At 31.9% G+C, this 19,031-nt stretch overlaps 3 protein-coding genes across 3 annotated transcripts; all 3 read right to left on the bottom strand.

Annotated features, from left to right (window-relative positions):
• Positions 1-371: 371 nt before the first annotated feature.
• Positions 372-1,154, bottom strand: LOC147803482 (uncharacterized). The gene has a single exon (XM_087151340.1). The coding sequence runs from the start codon at positions 1,152-1,154 to the stop codon at positions 372-374; it is 783 nt and encodes a 260-aa protein (XP_087007466.1).
• Positions 1,155-1,846: 692 nt separating this feature from the next.
• On the bottom strand, positions 1,847-3,679 carry LOC107442850 (retrovirus-related Pol polyprotein from type-1 retrotransposable element R1). Its single transcript, XM_016056510.4, has one exon. The coding sequence runs from the start codon at positions 3,677-3,679 to the stop codon at positions 1,847-1,849; it is 1,833 nt and encodes a 610-aa protein (XP_015911996.3).
• Positions 3,680-12,391: 8,712 nt separating this feature from the next.
• LOC107446823 (uncharacterized) lies at positions 12,392-16,648 on the bottom strand. Its single transcript, XM_087151339.1, has 4 exons — positions 16,537-16,648; positions 13,733-13,958; positions 13,144-13,663; positions 12,392-13,058 (listed from the first exon to the last, which is right to left on the bottom strand). The coding sequence occupies exons 1-4, from the start codon at positions 16,646-16,648 to the stop codon at positions 12,729-12,731; spliced, it is 1,188 nt and encodes a 395-aa protein (XP_087007465.1). The 3' UTR covers positions 12,392-12,728.
• Between the last annotated feature and the right edge of the window lie 2,383 nt (positions 16,649-19,031).

Here is a 19,031-nt window from a genome sequence, read left to right as displayed (position 1 = left end):
AGACGTAAGTATGGTATCAAACAATGTAGGATATTTAAACAGATATACATACTAAAAGGGCATGAAAAATTAGGGAGAAAAAAAAAATAATAATAAAAGTAAAAAAAAAACATTTGCAAAAAGGATGAGAAAAGGAAAAATAAAAATAGTACATAAAACAAACTGATTTATAAGATTGCATTAAAAACTGAATCAATGAATTTGCAGAAAAGTTTGAAGACGGTTTTGTTTCCCACAAAAGTGCGAAGAGGAGGGGGATAGTTAATATTGAGCGACTTTAAGGCAATTATTAAGTTTTTTCTATTTTTCTCAAAATGTGAGCATTTTACAATAAAATGCTCAACGTCTTGTGTTCCTCCAATATTGCAATCTCACAGATCACTGGAACTTAAGCCAAATCTTTTCAAATATGCCTTGAAGTTGCCTTGTCCAGTGAGAAATTGCGTCACATGAAAGTTGCAGAAAAAATGTTGATTATTGAGTCTTTGATTAACAGATGGAAAGAAGAGTTTAGTCAGTGAAGCATTTGTAGAAGCTTGATATTGTTCATTCCACACAGTTTGAACTTTATGTCTGGCTGAAAGTCTAAAAAAAGATTTTGGGGGACTTATATCACAAATGGAATCAAGATTAGTCGCTTGTTTCGCCAGAAAGTCAGCTCTTTCATTACCCAGAACACCGGAGTGACCTCGGACATGTGAAAAGAGCACAGGTTTACCCTCGGATTGGAGTTCATTTAAAATAATCTGCGAATTTGCAATAATTCTGTTAAATGAAGTAATACATTTAAGTGCAAAAAGGGATGAAAGGGAATCTGAACAGATGAGGAATTTTGATGAAAGAGATGAGTTGTTTGAGATCCATTTAATAGAGTGGTAAAGACACAAAAGCTCAGCTTGGAAAACACTGCAGTCATCAGGAATTCTAATCAGGTGGTTCTCCATTTCAATATTATTATAAAAGATCACAAAAGCCAGGTCAACTCTGTTATTTAATTTACTTCCATTTGTATAGCAAACGATCGGAAAGTCACTTTCAAAACTATTGCAGAATTTAATGGTATCAATAGGTTTTCGATTACCTGGATGTGGAACATTAGTTAATGAGAAATTAGAACTTAATGAGATGTTGCTGATATTGTTTTTATAATCCATGTCCTGTAAGATATAAATATAAATGGGAGGAAAACCTGATAAGACGAAACAAGCATCGTAACTAATAGTCCTGTATCCCCGCACAATTCTAAGAAGAATTCTTCTCTGAACTCTACGCAGATTACGTACATTAACTTTTTTAAGTAGGGCATTACCCCATACTCTAGATGCGTAGCAAATGAAAGGAACAATTCCCTGTTTGTAAATTAAACTCATAACATTGAACTTTAAACCAAAAGTATTGCATGAGACCCGATTTAATCCTTGAAGAATATTTTCGCATTTTTTTGATAAGTAAGCAATATGTTTTTTCCAATTCAAATTATCATCAAGAATAAGTCCCAAATATTTAATTTCACTAACAAAATCCAGAAGGTTATTATCAGATTCGAGTAGTCTTTATTTTTCTTTTTGATAACCATGATTTTGGACTTATTCGAATTGAAATCTAGTTTTTGTTCTTTGGACCATTTAACAATAATGTCTAGGATGGTTTGCGCAAGTAAAAAAATAGTGTCCTAACATTTGCCTTGCAAGCAGATTAAAAGGTCTTCAGCAAAAGCAATTGTTTTACAGCCTTGATGTTTGAAAGTATATTTAAAAGTTCATTAAGAATAATGTTCCTGAGCAGGGGTCCAAGGTCTGAACCTTGAGGGCAGCCTCTTTCAAGAGAGCGAAGGATGGTACGGTGATCAAGTGTTAAGAGTGGCAGATCTCTCACACAAAAAGTCTTTAATGGTATTGAAAATGTTGCGTGGCACATTATATTTTCTAAGCAACTTAATTATGCCAGGCCACCAGGCGAAATCAAAGGCTCCACGTATATCTAAAAAGATAAGCAATGTATGGAGATTCTTCTTCTTACCCAGGCCTACAAGGTCTTTTAATAGTAAAAGTGCATCTTCACAACTCTTTTGAGGAGTAAAACCAAACTGAGATTCGTTTAAAAGTTTATTGCTGTGCAAGAACCAAGTTAGTCTATTGGCTAAAAGTTTTTCTAGACATTTACCAAAAGTTGGTAAGAGACTGATGCATCTAATGTTATCTAAATGAGGTGTACATGAATCAATATTTTTGGGAATTAGAATGACATCAGCCCTCTTCCAATTAGGTGGAAAGCAACTAAGCCTCAAACAGGCATTAAAAAGTTTAGGAAGTAAGTTTGGAAACATATTGTGTATATATTTAACTGTTTCATTAGGAATACAATCAGGACCTGGGGCTTTATTAAGCTTAAGGTTCTTGACAATTGTATCAATTTCTGCCTCTGTAAATGGTGGCTCAAGATCTGTGTTGAGGGGAAAGCTCATTTCGTTACGCAAGGCAGTATGGAACGGGTCATCAACCCTCAAGGAGTCTGATGGGAAGCATTTATTCATGACCTCATTCATTGTTTCCTTTAATGATGTAGTAACTGCACCACAAGGCAGTCGAATGCCAGTAACTTCAATTCTTTTGGTGAAATTTCGCTTTATACCATAAGTATAAATTTGTTTCCAAACATTATGTACATTAATCGTATTTAGAAATTCTTTCCAAGAAGAAAGTTTTGCGTCCAGAAGTTTATTACCGTAAATTTTTTTGAGTTGTGGATATTTTTGTCTGTAGAGCTCTCTTATAGAAGAGTTATGAGTTCTTTGAAATCTTCGCCTTGCTGCATTAACTTGTTTCCTCATACAGTTAATTTCTGTGGTCCACCAGGGCACTTTATGAGCTCCGTGTTTCTTAATAGGCATTGAAAGCTTAGAAGCTTGGTAGATAACAGAACCTAAGTCATCAGTGATAGTGTAAAGAGAATTACGATCCGTACAGGAATCTAAGAGGTTAGTAAGATTGTCAATTTTATCCTTGCAGAAAAAGTAGAAACGGTCCCACTTTTCTTTGTTAACATTAAAGCGAATTGGTTGATAAATTGACGAAGAAATATGAGGAGAAAGAGCAATATCAAATTCAATAGTAAGATGATCCGACAAAGATTCATAGTCTGGAATACTCCAACTAGAAACATCACCAAGAAGATCAGTTCCCACAACAGTAACATCAATATAGCTGGAACCCTGGGAACCGCAAAAAGTGGGGCCGCAATCTTCGTTAATCACGAAAAGATGATACATGCTAAAAAAATCACAGAGCTTAGCACCGCGCGAATCCGAAAAAGGACTGAACCATATTTCAAATTTACTATTGGCATCCATAGCCCAAATTAATTTACTGCAGTTTTTAGTAGAAAGAGCATCATTAATTTTGCTAAGATCATCTTCAATATTTTTACTGGGTTCAAAATAGTATGAAAGCAAAATAAACTCGGACTTAAGGTAAGAAGCATGAAGAAGAACCATATTGTAGCTAAGATTCTTTAAATCTAAAAAGATAGATACTTGCTTATTCCGAATAATAATAGCAGCTTTGATGGTGTCACTATTGGTATCAAAGAAAATCCGGTAGGAAGAAGGAAAAATTGGTAAAAAAGAATTATAGTAATAGGGTTCCTGTACAATTGCGACATCGGCGTCAGAACTTTCCATATTCAGCACAAGCTGTTGGGTTGCCTTTTTAGAACGATGTAGATTTAGTTGAATAATTTTAAGGGAAAATGAAGTCGTATTAGACATAGCAGGTTTGCGAGATAATTTTATTCTTCATAAAAATATGTGATGGGCACTTTTCATCAAAAGGCTTGTGTCTAACATCAACTTTTTTGTTAGCATCATTAATATTACTATTGAATCTAACTCAATTGACACACGTACGTCTATCATCATTTGGACAATTTTCACTTTTATGTTCCTTAGAACATTTAAAACATGCGAGTGAGTTTCTACATTCTATTCCCCTGTGGTTGTAACCAAGGCATTTATAGCATCTATTAATTACAATAAAGTTCTCTACTCTGCAAATGGACCAATCACAGTGAAAATATCCAACAGATACGCTTTTCTTATGCAATGAAGGATTCACTTCCACAACAATATGTCGAGTCTTTTGGAACTTTTTAAGAGTAAATCGAACTCTAATACTATTTTTTTCATTGTTATCCAATATATCAGGGTTTTGCTCGGAAATAACATTTAATATTTCAGCATCTTTAATATCATTTGGAACATTTTTAACTAATAAGGTTGGATTTCTAAGCTTTGGATCAGTGGATACCAGTTCCGGACTATTCTTTAACTTCTCTTGTAAAGTTAATTTATCCTTAGAAGAACAACACTGTACTAAGACTCTATTATTAGAGATAGCTTTGATGCTTTTCACGCCCAGTTGAATTTCTCTAGGATTAACTTTTTCCATAAGTAGTTTTTTAATGTCATTGGAAGAAAATTTTTCCAAATCAGAAGCGGCACTAACTACGAGATTGTTGTTTGTTGTTTTGCTGTAAGCCGTATAGTTATTATTTTCATTCCTAGATGGCGACACTACTTCCGCGTACGTGGGTATCACAGAAATAGCCTTTACACTTTCTTCACATACTTTGCGATAATTAAAAGACTGTAAACGTTCAAAAGTCTTAATAATGAGAGTATTTAGCTCACCCATTGCTGTCCTGGCATGCTCTCTTAATTCTGTACTCATGTTGCACTTTGAAAGTAAGGCTTTGTTTATAATATTGTACTGATTTTCAAGAGACAAATAAAACGCGTCAAGCACGTCATCCGCCATCTTGAGCTCTCCTAGTGAGGAATATAAAACTCAAAAATTTATGTTGAGTTGTGTTAAGCACAGTTAGAAAAGAGAACGCAATATAGAAACATTGGTAAATACAAAACATGTTTAAGACATATTAAAATTGGTAAAATTAATTATTGCTATTGACAAATTGACACTTGGTCAGGGATAGTAAATAAAAATTAATTGGGTATAGGGATTAGCTATGACGAAAAAGTTGTAAACTTAAGGAAAGATTAAATTGTTAAAAGCAATTTTGGTAACAGCAGCAGACGATTTCGCCAGGGACTGTCCCGTTGATGATATTGAAGCAAAACAATTGTCAACCAGTAATCCAGCAAATCTAGTTAAGTGATGACCCTAAGCTATGTATAAATATGTAACAGAACCTTGTACATATATATGTGGATACTTAGGACATATTAGTTGTAAGATAGTAAAACACAGAGACATGATAAAAACAATTTAATGGCAAGCAAAAGTTAAACACAAAATAAAAATATAAAGCCCTAACATATGTAAGATAATGTAAAAAAAGCATTGCAAGAACCTAAGTGGAATTAAAATCAAAAACTAATGAGAATGCAAACACTGACTTTGATATTGATATATGACTGCAATAAAATGAAATTGTCATCGAACAAGGTAAAAGAATTAAAAAATTTCAATTATTAAAGAAATGATGGATCTGGCTTGATGATAAGCACTTAACTGTGTTTTTCATCATGAAGATTGTTTACAAATTGCTAAGGGGAATAGAACACCATTAATAATGGAAAAGTGATGTGACTTTAAAAATTTATATAAAATCAGAGGGAGGGGATAAAATAAAAAGAAAGATGTCGTTTAATCAGAAACAGTTGGGAGAAAGAAATATAAAAATTTTAGATAAAAATATAAACAGCAAGATATTAATTAATTAAAGTGTACAAAGTCAGCCTTACCAAATGGAAAAATTTAACATAGCGAAAACCTATACCCAATCGCGACATATTTTGAAAAGATACAGATAATAAAAGTACCAGACCGCCGGAAATTAAAAACTTGATAAATTCAGATAGATAATCGCATAGGCGTTTGCAATAAAATGTTTTTGACCAAGAATGAGATGAAAAAAATATTAAAATAAGTAGCCAAAGTTTGCGAAAAATTCCACTTGTAGTGGATGACACGTTAATATTGCGGTCTGATACTCTAAGCCTAGATCAATGGAACATCAGATTTCAAACACTCAAAAATGGGGAAATTGGCCTCCCGGTGGCCGGAAAAGACTCACCAGGAATGCCTTATGGGATTACATGTTGAATTTAATTAACTTCGGGGTGAAAAAATGGATATTTCTTTCTTTTAGAAGATGTTTTTGAGGACTCCATAGGCTAGATCAGCTTTTCCCTATGGTGTACTTTTTCTTTTCTTCCAGACGTGGACACGTACCTAGGTTTGCAAAACCCTTAACCGTATAGTCCACGTCTGGACGACAGTCTAGCTCGCACAATACGCGGCACATAAGTAAACCATTACAAAATTCATAACTGCACCACAATTACAAAGCACAATTGCGCAATACAGATGGCAATAATGCGTATACTGCCTATGGTATCTTGCCATATAAATTTCTATGTTAACCATAGGCTTATGGGGTAGTGCCATACAAATCTCTATGGTAACCATAGGCGTATGGTATCTTGCTATACAAATTTTTATGGTTGCCATAGATTACCATAGGCTTCTTTATGGCAAATTTTCTTAAAGGGGCTAATATGTAATACTGTCGTATTAGGCAGGAGTTGATTGGTTAGCTTTGCAAACACTGTAGAACAACTTAACTTTTTTGTATAAAAACTGAGGTAAATTGATTTTGCCTTTTGCTTCGCACTAAAAGTTTTGCACTGCACATCTATCCCATACAAAACACTTCTGCCATGTGATATGGTAAAATATTTCCAAATGAATTTTTTATATTTTGATTGACAAAAGATGAAATAATTCAACCATATATTTATTTTTAAATTCTGAATTAAATCAAGGTTCATCACTATAGAGGATTTCTGTTAATTCATTTTCTGAAGTAAAAGCATTCTGAAACAGCTTCTCAATTAGTTTTAAAATAAAAGTGCAGACACTTTTTTTTTTTACCTTTGTCTTTTCTATCAGAGAATACCGCGAATGAAGAACAAGTATCGTCTAACGAAACCGCTGCTGTGAATAGTCAAACAGATGCTTGATAGCAAAATACTGATTGAACTTTTTTTTGATATTCACAAGAATATGCCATTGAAAAGTCAACTTGAACTACCTTGATTTTACTATTAGATATTGTCCTTTTTGGAAAGCATCAGCGTGGATTCTTTTAACTTTTATGTATTATTGAAAGTTAGTCCAATTTTCAAGAGTAATTTCAAAAAATTCCTCCTGCACATTTGCCATCATATTTTTTTTTTTTACTATGTGACATTTAACATGTACAGAGTTCTTTCTTTCAGCCTTTAAACTTCAGCATTATCTTATTAATATTATAATCATTAGAATATTTTCTAATTAGGCTATCTTAAAAATACTATATTTTTAAAGATATTTTTGGCGACATTTCATTCAAATGTAGCCAAATAAGGGATAAAATACAAAACATGGCAAACCTTAAGAATTATTCACAATGAGATATTAACTTTCCAAAAAAATTTTTGGCCTTACGACCTCTGAGAATCAATACATTTCTGAAAGCTCTTATGAATGGTACAATTATGTTTAGATTTGAACCCAAATTACAATAACAAAACTGCATAGAATATTAGGCTTGTTCACACATCGCCTCGTAGTCATAACATAAGCGGAGGGATACACCGGAAATTTTCTAAATTTCTTCCGGTTTAAGGACGCTTGTTATTGTTTACATTAGACCACCCATCCATAAACAATCTCACTTCTGAAGAAAAATTAGGTGTCTGTGTTTCGTAGTCTCGGTTACACCTGGGAGGAAGTAGAGGTTAAAGAGTGTAGAAAAAGAGTTCTTTTAGATGAACTGGTTGATGAAGAAGGAGGAGACGAAGGTCTGAGATTCGAAGTCCTTTCCGCCGAAAACGAATCAGTGTCGTTCACCTGCTAAAGAAGACAGCTGTGCAGAAAAAGAATCTTCTAAACATGGCAAGTCTGTGGGCATAAAACACCACTTACGGTTTTGTCATTATTGTAAAAATAAAAACAAAACTAAATGCAATTTTAATATTTAAAATGCAGTTATTTTGCTGTAAAATTTTTTTGTCCTGAAACAGATTGAAGTTTATCTGAATGTGGAACCGTGGTTTCACCAAAACCAGAATAATTATTTGTCATAAATCAAATTTTAAGATTTCTATGCTTTAATATTTGTTGTTCATAGTGCGATTATACTCGATTTTAAATTTTGCACCATGAAAGTTTGCTACATATACTTTTGATGGTATTATTTCTTATAAAATAAATTATTGTGAACTCCCTCAACACATTGAGTAAGATAATAGTAAGGGCCATATAGCGAGGAAACAGTATTATATATTTATTTATTATTTTCTTAGCAAACATTTTTATGAATAAGTTTAAAAATACTATTAAAAAGTAAAATAATCGATAGGAAAATCTGATATAACGCTGAGAGGGTATTTTTCAAATAATATATTTTGTAGCTGTCAGAAAGGATCTTATATAAGATTGATTGAAGAGCTCTGTAAATTCCGAAAAATTGATTTAATATTTTATATTTTTTCAAGTTTGTTATCGTATACGAGTGCTTATCAACTTTAAATTGTCATTACCATAAATAAAAAATGTCTTTTTTTTTCTTCTTACAATGCTGCATATAGACAGCTCTCAGTTTTTGATGCTTGATAATAGTTATACCTTGTTTTGTTAAATGTTATATTGTCTTTTTTCTACCTTTGTCCTACACTACTATAAACATTTCGCTGCTTGATATATTTTTGAGATATATTGAAATCTATCTAAAAATGTGAAAATTGAAGTACTAATCGAAGAAAGGAAGTGCATGATAGTTAATTCTAAATAAAATTGTTTTGAATATATTTTATTTTATTATTTATTTATTTTTAATGTTTTTTATATTTGAATATTTGTTATATATATATTCATATTTTTAATTGTGCAACTAAGCAACATTGAAATAAAATGGATGTCCGTAGTATTTGATTTTTAATGGCGACTATACGATAATGTTTCTTAATGAATGCTCTAGAATTCAGTGCTAGTTTTGTATGTATTTGAATAAATGCAGTTTTTTATATTAGAGACTAAAAAATTCACGAATTTAAATTTTAGTAAAATATGAGTTGCTAAGGTAAATATCAATAGATTCGATGCATTTTAGACAAAATGGTTTCTAAATATTGTATTTACTACTGAGGGGTAAACTCCTCTGTTCACTGCCGTTAAACTGTATATACTTAAAATAATTCCGTTTGCTACTCGTTGTCCCCACTTACCACGTTTATATATTTCTCTAATAATTCTATTAAGATCTATATTTGTACACAATCATTTTGCTTAATGATCACTTTATGAAATGTTTAAAAATTAAGATTTATTATCATAACTAATTTAGCGAGTGTAGCCATAATTTCGAAGACCGAAATGATTAGGTATATTAAACAGTTACTTTTCGCAAGGCAAAAGGCCCAGAACAAGCAAAATTGGCTGCTTCCTCCTATTCACTACTGGTATAAAGCAAAAAGACCAGGACTCTCTCTATCTCTTCCTGGTGACAGGTAGACCAATACTTGCTTACGCCGACTGCGTATTTACAAAGACTCAATGATACAGAGCACTTGGCATGACGCGAATTTTCTTCGCACAGATATTAGGGATTGTCGCCAGATTTGTGGTAAACCCACACATCCTCTTTCGATTGTTGTAACCCCGTACAGAATGCGTTGTTGTGTTTACATTTCAATTTAAGGTTAAGAAATCGTGAAAATGTGTACAATATTTCAACAGCAGTTTATAAATTTTTTATCATCTTTCGAAATGAAATCGCCGAATTGTGATTAGCATAACAATACTTTAGTATCGAGCTGTAACAAAACGATTTGAGAGAATTATAATACTTCAGCTCAGAACGAATTTTTTTAATAAGATGAGATTAAAGTGTTTGATTACTTGAAAAAAAAAGCATAGATGTTTTAATTTTAAAAATCTGTATGGAGATATTTATAATATAGCATTTCTGAGATCGCCACTGTGTTTCTAGTGCTTACACTGTTGTAGTAAATTGAATATATTTTATACAAATATTCAAACTGCTGAAGTGTCTCCTATTATATTTCAGCAACTTTTCACTTCCCATCGTCATCAGTTTTCTCAATACGCCCCTGTATTTACAGATGGCTCAAAATCTCCAGGACATGTCGGTTGTGGCGTCGTCATTGCTGATGCCACGTACAATTTTAAAATCCCAGATATTTGTTCAATTTTCACTGCCGAAGCTGTAGCTATTCTTTTAGCTCTGCGATTGATCTCATCACTGCCTACTCGAAAATATTGCATTTATTCAGATAGTTTAAGCGTGTTGCGCCAATTGGGACATTTCGAAGAATCGACTCACCCAATTTTAAATTTTATACATCATCTGTTAAATTCTTATCATAAAAATGGGTTTGATATTTTATTTTGTTGGGTCCCAAGTCATGTCGGAATTCCGGGCAATGACTTGGCCGATGTTGCCGCACGATCTGCTACAAACCCTTTCTCTCTGTCTATACCATACCAAGATATAAAAACACACGTACGACAGCTTACAAAGTCTCTATGGTTGCAGCAGTGGGATCTCCAAATTAATAATAAATTGCGCGCTATAAAAATTGATTTAGATCCATTGCCTGTGCTACGTAATCGTAGGGCAGACGTCAAACTTACTCGTCTTCGAATTGGCCACACTCGATTGACCCACCTTCACTTGCTGTTTGATGAACCCTCTCCTCACTGCAATACTTGCAACGTTTTACTCACAATCCATCACATTTTAATTTATTGCACATGTTTTAACCGTCATCGTTTAACCTTTTTTGGTAGTTCTATTTTAACACTGCAGGATTTGTTAGGTGACTGCCATCATCCTAACATTTTTGCGTTTCTACGCGCAATTGGTCTCTTATACTGTATATAACTGTTTTTATCCTATTTACAATTTTATGTGTCTTTATTCAGCTTTGAATGCAACTGTTTTATGATACTTAACTACATTTAAATTTTATCTTGTTTTACTTACTCTTGAATGCGTTGGTTTCGTTGTATTCAGTTTTATAAATGCCGTGTGATTTTGATGGGAAAAACTTGTAGTATACATCTACCTAGGATTTTATTTTAAAACCGTTTGTTTGGCGCAGCATGTCCTTCTGTGGACTTTGTGGACATTCAATTCAATTCAATTCAAACTGCTGATTAATGATAAACACTATTCTTATTTTTAAAAAATTGTTACTCTAATAGACGTTATTATAAGAAATTGGATATATGATATACTATCGGTACTTTTGAAGAAAAAAAATGGGTTTATGTTTTACATTCTTATAGTTGAATTTGTTGCATGGTCTAACTTTTGAATTGTGCATGATGGTTGAAATATGAGCTAAAAAAAAACACTTTGTATTTTTAAAGATTATATGTATTTATTACCAATTTTATTTTAATTTTAAAGCAAGAGCAGATATCTAAGCTTTTATCTTTTTAAATTAAAAATTTTCCTGAGTGAAAAATTATAACTTCTCATAATTTAAAATGTTCTAGGTAAATTTAATTGACCATTTACTCTGGTAAAAATTTGCATGTCTTGTCCATCCAGTTCTACTTTCATTGAAAGAATCTTCTCTAATTTTGGACTCATCCATACTAAACTCAGAAATCGACTGGGCAATGAAAAATGCTCAAAATTATGCCATCGTATGCTTCGGCACAGTGACCCCGACTACTGAACATGTAATTTTGTTTGTAATTAAGTTTTGTTTAATGTGCTTTTTCAACTGAATAAAAGTTTTTAACTTGACAAAATAGCAGTAATTCTTGACTTAAGAGTTTGTTAGTAGTCACAAGTCTTGAAAGTTTTGTTTAGCTTATTTCTAATATTTAAGAAATGCCAAATTTTAAATTCTTCTTTTTAGTTTTTGAATTAATTAATAGTTCCCAGCTTTTTTGCTTGTTTGTTTATTTCTAACAATTAGGAAGTGCAAAATTTTTAATCCTTTTCCAAATCAAGCTATAATAATAAAAGTAAGCATCACTATTTTATAAGATTTTTAATAATTCATAATTTATATGAATATCTTATATATATATATATATATATATATATATATATATTACAAATGAATTCAAGTGAAGTTATTGAAATTAATTGCACAAGGTATTGTAAAGTAATGTTTACATTTCAAAATAAACAAATACAAGAGTTTATGTTAAAAGATCATTTTATTCCATCTGGTTTTAATATTGATGACTTATAATTAAAAAGAAATGTTTAAAATATTTACACTTGATAAACAATAAAATAGGCTTAGTTGTAAAGTTACCCCTCAAAAATCATACAAAAAGAATTAGTTAAATTTAAAATAACAACTTCAAACAAATACAAATTTTTAGAATATAATAGAAAAATATTTGAAAATTTAAATTATTTTGGTGCCGCCCTCTATTGATAAAAAAAGTAATCAATGTATGAAAATGTTTCAAAAATTAGATGAAATTACAAATCATTGCATTAGTTTATTTTAAAAATAGACAAAATGAAAATTTAAGAAATTTTGATTATTACATAGTCGCTAAATAATTTTTGAATCAAATATTTAGAAAGGAAAATTAATGAAATAAGCCATGCGATTTAGCATTTGGCTGATTTTTAACAATGCTATCTTGCAAACATCTTTTTCTTTAAATGCCCCTTTTCAGAATTCTAGAGGGTCGTCCTGAGGGTACACGTTTTTTTGATTTTGTCAACCCAAGCCTGCGTCTAGATATTGATGTAGACTGAACACCGATTTTTTTCAATCTTTTTGCCCTCAAATTTGGCAAAACACAGAGAGTCTGAAAATCATCAGGCTTTTTTATTCTTTTCAAGATACTAAGAGCAGCAGTAGCAGCATTTTCATTATTGTTTGTTGACATCATGTCCGCCAATCGTTCCAACTCTTTCAAAACTTCATTATTTTTTTTCCTCACAGGAGACGTTTTGGACACCAGGAGAATCAGTATTTTCCTTATTTACTTCTTCCGGTGATTGAATTACCTCATGCATTTCATTATCAATAATATTAATGCCTTCTATAGTTTCGTTGAATCCTTAAAAAAAACTAGGATCAGGAGACTTTGCACCTAAAGCCAGTTTAGCTAATCTGTATCTGTCATTAGCACTAATTGGTGGTGCATTAGGTAATGACATACCTTTAGTTTTCATTACAAAGAACTGATGCTTGCAGAAAGCACCGGAAGCTCCTGCTTCGCAAGTACAAACACCATGTTCAACATTAACGGTGTAAATGTTTTTTCCGTCAGCCGACTTTACTGTATACAAGTGCTCACTTTCTTCTTTTAGATTTTCCTCTGATAAGCTTTGTGTTTTTTTATTTAAATTGTTGTACAATAGTACAACTTCACCTCGCCTGGAGTAAGCAAAAGCCATCAATTTTTGTTTGAGATATGAATTCCACACAGAAATGCAGAAGTCTGTGAGGGCGACAATATTATATGCCTTTGTGCGGCACAACACAACATCTTTTAAAATTCTAATTGTTGCCTCACAGAAGTTGTTGGTATTGTTTTGACGAGTTATCAAAGTTTGGCGGTCAAGCAACAACCATTCTGACTTTCTGGTAAAAAATATAACGATTTATCAGAAGAAAAACAAATCAGTAAAAATACAAATTTCATTACACTACCTTTGAAAATTTCCTTGCGTCCTATAGATGATCCAATTCGAATTTGTGATTTTAGATACATTGTTTTTTAGTTTTTCTGCATCATCTGCATCTACCAGTGACAGTCTCAGATTAATTTTATTCAAATCTGATTTTTCACAGTCAATCTCTGCATCGCTGTACTGTTTTCTGATTTCAGGAAATAGAGTATCCTTGAAGAAATTAACTTCTTCATCAGGGTTTTGCCCTGAAAAGGGCATTTGTTTTGAATTTTCATCTGTCATACCTGAGATTAATAAACTACTAAGGTTGAACCAGGTTAAATGTCACAAACTGTCAAACTAAAATAGCGAGCGACTAAAAGTGTCAACAACGGAACTAACACAAACGCAAAGGATTGCTCTATATGCCTTTTCCTTACAGCGCATGCGCAGGTTTCTTTTTCGCACCAAAAATGCTTAGATGTTCTTTATCGCGCCAAGTGCTCTGTATCATTGAGTCTTAGTAAATACGCATCCCGACTAGCCAGTGGTCACCTGAAAAGTCTCACATTTTCTGCTAATCAAAAGATCTTTCCTCTTTGCCCTGAATGCCAAAAAACTAGGCATCATCTGAGCATATCTTGAACTGTTTAGGTCTGGACTGAAATGACATTCATTCCTCTCCCCTTTTAGTTTCGGACTTCCTAAATGTCAACGGATTTATTGATCTGGTCTGGGAATTAGCAACAACATCAACTACAGTTAATTTCACTTTACATGTAATATTTGTGTTAAGTATTCTAGTAATCACCATTTTTAGCTCAGCTCTAATTTATAATAATATGATATACTCTTAACAGGATAATGTTTGTGAAATGTAAATAAGTTTTGATACTGATTTAATTATACGTGTCATGAAATATTAGGTAACATTTTAAGATTACGTCATTATAAATGAAACACCACCACGTCGACCCTGTAACGCCTTTAATTTGTTACAATAATCTAAATCAGAAGCGTAATGATAGCAATGTAAGAGAAATAAATTTTACCTTTAAATTAGGGATACAAAATTATAGAAATATTTCATAGATAAATAAAATCATTATTTCATGTCGGAAAACAAAATCATATAATTTGGTTTTTCTGGGATTTTGTGCTGTCAATAATGTAAGACCAAGACATTTGCGATGATACGTTAGAATTAATGTATAGTTCTAAGAAAAGTTTTACGGAAAGTATATTAAGCATCAATTTAATCTGTTATTTACCAAGTTAATAAAATCAAAACGTGTGAAACTTTTTTGCTCCATTGAAATGGCTATTTTACGCATTTCTTACGATATAATTTTCTAATTTTTTCATAACATTTTTATTTGGGACAGAAATGTTAATAGAGCAACAAAGAGTAATAAAATACTTTTGCTCATATTTTTTATTTCTAAATTTAAATTAGAAAACTAAAATGTAAGCTACTTTCATAGTGAAATTAATTAAAAAAAATTGTTATTTGCAATTGCAATATTTTTATACTCACAATTGTTTATTTTGTATTTAAATGTGTTACGATCTGATGCATGGAATTTCAGTCCACACAATTTTAATTTCTTCATCCGTTAAGCTCAGCTGTCAAGCCTCATCTTCTCCAGTAAAAATAATAAAAAACGTACATATTAAAAACATGCAACTATAACTAAGTTAAAAAAGAAAATCACGTAAATAAATGTTAATGGATCAATGTAAAAAAAAAAATTAAAATCTAGATAAAGTCTTTCAAGATAAAAAAAAAAAAAAAAACTCAGAATTGAAGGAGAAAGTTTAATCGTAAAATGGCGTGCTCCAACAAAATATTAAATTAAATAAAAGTTATGTTTAATTTCAAATGATCTAGTACTGCTAATTATGATGAGTGAAAATTTATATCATACGGACAGATCAGTCCCAGTGGGATATTATTTTCAGTTTCAATTTTATATGGAAATAATACTAGTGGAACTTAAAAATCCCTTCGATACATGAAAAATTTAATATACTATTTTTCTTATGAGCAATATATATATTATTATGAACAATATATTTATAATTATTATGAACAATATATACAGTACCCTGCCAAATTATTAGGGACACTTAAAATTTCTAAACAATTGTCATTTTTCAAAGTGTCATAACTTTTTCAAAAATGAATCAATTTTCATAAACATTTCAGGATATCATGTTCAGGTCTTCTACTTTCTCTTAAAAATTACTAATTTAATTTATCTCAATGTTTTGCAAAAATTTGCACATTTAAACAAAGCATTTTTTTTTGAAAAAAAATGTCAAGTCTGACAAGTTGTTACTTTGTGACAAAATGTTTTGCATAAATATTATTATTTACACATTAAAGTACAAGTCGTAAATTTTAAAACGCGCTAAAGTAAATGACTTTACGATTTTTTTTCTTGACCGAGATATGAGATTTTGAAAAAATTTTGTCATTTATAGTGAAAAGTGACTTGTGGCAGTATTTTTGGTTAAAATGAGATTTCAATTGGATTGAATGAAATCGATATCAAAATTTTATAATAAATTTGAATTGTTTATTCAAATTATATAATAAATTACATATATAATAAAATGTTTATATTTATACTCGAAAGTATAAATAATTGGTTTTATTTATAAACATCTAAATTTTCACTATTTATTGTTGTGAATTCGAAAATTATTTGGTATTATTTTTTTGCAACTTTCTCATTCGGATTAATTACTTTTTTTTATTTAAAACATAAAAAACCTTCATATTTTGTAACATGTCCTTTTGCTTATATAACTGGGTTTATTCTTCGCGGCATGGCATACTTTCAATACAAGCTTTTGCAATAATATCTGGGCTATTCCAGGTTTCTTTCAACCTTGATATTAGTGTAGTATCTCTATTTGTTATAACTTCTTCAGCTACTTTTCGCTTCATTATTTCCCACAAACTCTCTATAGGGTTCAGATCTGGAGAATTTCCTGGCCAAGGAAGGACATTAATTTTTTTTATTGTCCAGGTACTTCATAACACTCTTTGCTTTGTGACAAGGGGCAGAGTCCTGCATAAAAGTGACATCTTCATCGTTTGGAAACCACGTACGTAATTGAGGTATCAAATGCCTCTGCAAAACTTGTTTATATTGATGCTGGTCCATTGTTCCTTTGACGATATACAGGTCTCCAACACCTTCAGTGCTGATAACTGACCAAACCATAATTTTATCAGGATGTTTGACGCGTTGCGCAATGCAATCTGGATGAAATCTTTCGTTGGGTCGTCTACGTATGAACATACTTTTATCTGATAAAATTTCAAAAGTTGATTCATCTGAAAAACAGACCTTTTTCTAGTCCCCAAACGGTCATGTTCCGGTGCTGCTTAATCATCACTGCAGTTAATCGTGGTTTCTTGACTGGCCGACGACCAGTTAGTTTTGCTTCTTTAAGGCGTCGTTGGATCGTTCTTTTAGATGCAGAAATTCTATTTTTTACGGCTTTATTTTGAATGAAAAAAGACTCTTTTTTCTATTATTCTTTACGATCAGATCGTGAAGTTGTAATTCTTTTACGACCACATCGCCTGGCTCTGTTGTGTTTAAAAGTGCTTTTCTTTTTAATAGCAATAGAGATGCGATTGACACTGCTTTTACTTGTTTCTTTCAAACGCGCTATTTCTCTATGTGAGTTTTCAGTGTGAAGTAAAAGGCTTTTTATTTGTGTTATCTTTTCTGCTGATAAGTCTTTTTTTTTACCCATAATAATCAAAATTAAAGGACACTAGTTGATAACATCTTGGCGAAGAAAAGTGCAGCGAGAGGAATCTGTTTTGGCGGCGTTTGTTACCGAGAAGTTTGGCGAGTAGAAATCAATTCTTCAATGGAAGGAAATTTTTAAATTTTATTTCGTGGAATGTAATTTTTTTTGATAAAATAGGATTATCTGGATGAGTTGTAGCCAAAGATGAATTCTTTTTTGTTTATTCAGCAGTCAAGATTTCCTGAGAAGAATTTTAAAATGTAGCGATAAAATAACGATGTTTAAAGATAAGAATTTTTTATTTTATTTCCAATGGCAGGGAATACAAACAATAACACAGAGGAACAATAAAAATAGTAAATAACAAAAGACCGAAGTCATCTTTCCAAAATCTCTCTCGCACGCCAATGTCTTGCGGTCTCCGAGTCAAGTCCGTGAGCCTCCTACAGCAATGGAGGTGCTCTCTATTCATTGGTGCTCCAGAACCACACAGTTGACACTGAGGGTGGTCAATACCTATACGATGCAGGTGTTCTCCTAGACAATCATGACCTGTTAGGAGTCTAAAGGTGGCTACTGCATCTCGGCGAGGCTTATCTGGTACAGTCTTAATATCTGGCTCACTCCAGTTATTATTCCTTATGCTTTCTCGTAGATCAGCAAAATCATTCATTTTCATTATGTTTTTTATATGTAGTTTTATAGAATGGTATGACAATCCAGAGCAACTGGGTTGAAGGATTTGTGTTCCCTTGCAGCAAGGAAGTCAGCTTGCGCGTTACCATACATGATACAATGGCTGTGAATCCAGTGGATGACTACTCTTTTGTTTTTTAGTGCCAAAAGTCTGATAAGTCTCCGACTCTGAAGCACTTCATCCGACAAAGTGTCTCCCTGCTAACCGATCGCCTGGATTGTAGCCTTTTTTTTAACTTTACTCCAGACGTGGACACGTACCTAGGTTTGCAAAACCCTTACCCGTATAGTCTACGTCTGGCTACCAGTCCAGCTCGCCACAACCCGGTGAGTTAGCCTGATCAGTAGGAATTTATTATCGAAAATTGCATAGTACATAATACATATAAAATCCTTTAAAATAAAATTTAGTAAGCAACATTGAAGTCTTGCAGAAGACAATGAAGTGCAAAACATTTGTTTAAAAGAAAATACAATGAATGAAACAAAAAATAAAGTAAAAATAACAAGAACAATAAAAGAAACGAATTTTGCTATGTACATAAAAATTGAAAAAGAGAAATAAAAGGAAAAAGAATAAAGAAAGTGTACATAAATGAAATGTATCATGCAAGACAATATAAATATTTTAAACATATGAATATATATATTTTTTATGTAAGACAAAATATGTTTTTTTTTATAGGCAGTCCATAATCTTAATGAGGTTAACATTAAAATTTTATTAAATTATCATTAGTGGATAAAAAATGCATTGTGTTTTTAAGTTTAGTATTCAATGTCTTGTTAGTTAGGAAGTTTTTCTGCCATTTGTATAGGTTAGATTGATTTGGCGGACGGGTATGCCAAGAGGCAGTGTAAATACA

This window comes from Parasteatoda tepidariorum, chromosome 9, assembly GCF_982258835.1.
Source record: "Parasteatoda tepidariorum strain Cologne lab strain chromosome 9, Ptep-v5.0, whole genome shotgun sequence".
Classification (NCBI taxonomy): domain Eukaryota; kingdom Metazoa; phylum Arthropoda; class Arachnida; order Araneae; family Theridiidae; genus Parasteatoda; species Parasteatoda tepidariorum.
This window is presented reverse-complemented; position numbering and strand designations above follow the sequence as displayed.